At 66.1% G+C, this 1786-nt stretch overlaps 1 protein-coding gene across 1 annotated transcript in view; it reads left to right on the top strand.

Annotated features, from left to right (window-relative positions):
- Positions 1-1698, top strand: part of SYNPO (synaptopodin) — a 31060-nt gene extending 29362 nt beyond the window's left edge. The window contains exon 3 of the mRNA XM_021715344.1: positions 8-1698. Within this exon, the coding sequence (XP_021571019.1) occupies positions 8-388 (381 nt within the window). The 3' untranslated portion in view covers positions 389-1698. The remainder of the gene's footprint in view (positions 1-7) is intronic.
- Positions 1699-1786: the final 88 nt, after the last annotated feature.

Genomic DNA, 1786 nt, shown 5'->3' with positions numbered 1-1786 from the left:
CCCGGAGCCCACCAAGCCCCCGTTCCAGCTGCGGCCCTCGCTCTTCGTGCTCTCGCCCGTCAAGGAGCCCACGCAGGCCTCGCCCCGAGCCGCCTCGCCCGCCAAGCCCCGCTCCCTCGACCTGGCGCCCAGCCTGCCCAAGGCAGGTCTCCCGCCGTCCCCGGCCCTGCCCCGGGCCTCACGCTCCTCGCCGAGCCTCTACGCCTCCCCCTGCCAGGATGGCCTGCAGCCCGCGGCCGTGAGCCCCCCCTATGGCAGCGACATCTCCCCGGTGTCCCCCTCCAGGGCGTGGTCTCCCCGAGCCAAGCAGGCACCCAGGCCCTCCTTCTCCACCCGGAACGCCGGGATCGAGGCTCAGGTGTGGAAGCCTTCCTTCTGCTTCAAGTAATGGCCCTGGGGTCCCACTGCCGTCGAGGCCCCTCCCCGAGGGCCGGGTGGATAGCAGATGTGGCAGCGGGCAGCGCAGAGCAGAGCAGGGACCGGGGAGTCTGTGGCTCAGTGTTGGTGGCTGCCGTCAGCTAGCCTGGGACCTTGGGCAAGTCGCCTCCCCTCCCTGAAGCCAGCTGCCCCTTCCCGACCACTGGGGCCTGGACTCCGCGTCTGAGTGTGGGGGCACGGGGAGAGAACCCTCGGCTGGTCCTCTGGTACCTTGGGCGGAGGGATGCCGGAGCGCGTGTCCAGCGTCTTGCTGGGGGTGGCCCAGAAGGGGGTCCCCCCGGGACTTCTGGAGCTAGCGGCTGCGGGTCTACCTCCTCAGCCCCTCCAGTGGGCCTCCCCCGTGAGGCCTGTGCTCCTGGTTCCTTTTTTCCTGCTGCCGGACCCTCCCCTCCACGGCCTGCCTCTCCGCCTCTGCCTCCCCACGCTGCCGTCTCCTCCCCGCGGCTCAGGAGCCTCCTGGCCGACTCCGCCTTGCTGCCGCCCTGCGCTTCTCTTCCGCCCTCTCCAAGGCCCGGCCCTGCTGTAGGGACGCTCCTGGACCCAGACCCCAGTCCAGGCTGCCCCTGGCTTGCCTTCCCTGTCCCGGGTGGCGGGCATCCCAGGGCATCCCTAGAGAAGGAGAGCCCCGTGGGAGACTGCGCAGAAGTGGATGTGCCAGGGAAAGCGCCCCCAGCTGTGCAGCCACAGGCTGTTTTGGTTTCAGCCAAGGTCTGCCTGGATAAAAGAAGCCACCTCTTGGCAGTGCAACAGCCTGGGGGAGAGGCAAGGGAGGAAGGTCTGGTCCCATCTCAGCCTCTGTTCGCTGTGTGACATGACCAAGTCCCTTCCTTTCTCTGGGCCTCCATTTTCTCTTGTATATATGAGGGTCCTTCGAGCCAAAGCAGTCTGTGAGGATTGAGAGACTAGGCTGAAGCCTGGGGAGAAAGGCCTCATAAGTGTCGAGATTGTCCCCTGGGAAGAGAGGAAAAGGAGATGGGCAGGGGCTGAAGACAGAGGGAGTTAGCTGGCTCTGAGCTTAGCCTGGCAAGGGGGTGGCTGGAACAAGCTGCCACAGGGTCAGGGGTGAGAAGCCCGGGCTGGGTTGGCGAGGGACAGCCTGAAGGCATGGGAGCCTGGCACTGGCTGGGGACGCATGGCAGCTCAGCGAGAGGGGACGGAGGAGGCCTTAGTGTGTTAAGAAAAATCTGGGGGCTGAGGTGAGTGGATTGCCTGAGCCTGCGGGTTCGAGACCCGCCTGGGCAGCGAGACCTCATCTCTACAATACATCAAAAAATCAGCCGGGCGTGGTAGCGCATGCCTGTAATTCCGGCTACTCGGAAGGCTGAGGCAGAAGGATCGCAGGAGCCCA

This window comes from Carlito syrichta, unplaced genomic scaffold (genome assembly GCF_000164805.1).
Source record: "Carlito syrichta isolate Samal-C Ts95f unplaced genomic scaffold, Tarsius_syrichta-2.0.1 Scaffold307020, whole genome shotgun sequence".
Classification (NCBI taxonomy): domain Eukaryota; kingdom Metazoa; phylum Chordata; class Mammalia; order Primates; family Tarsiidae; genus Carlito; species Carlito syrichta.
The sequence above is the reverse complement of the archived record's forward strand: the minus strand, read 5'-3'. Positions and strand labels throughout refer to the sequence as shown.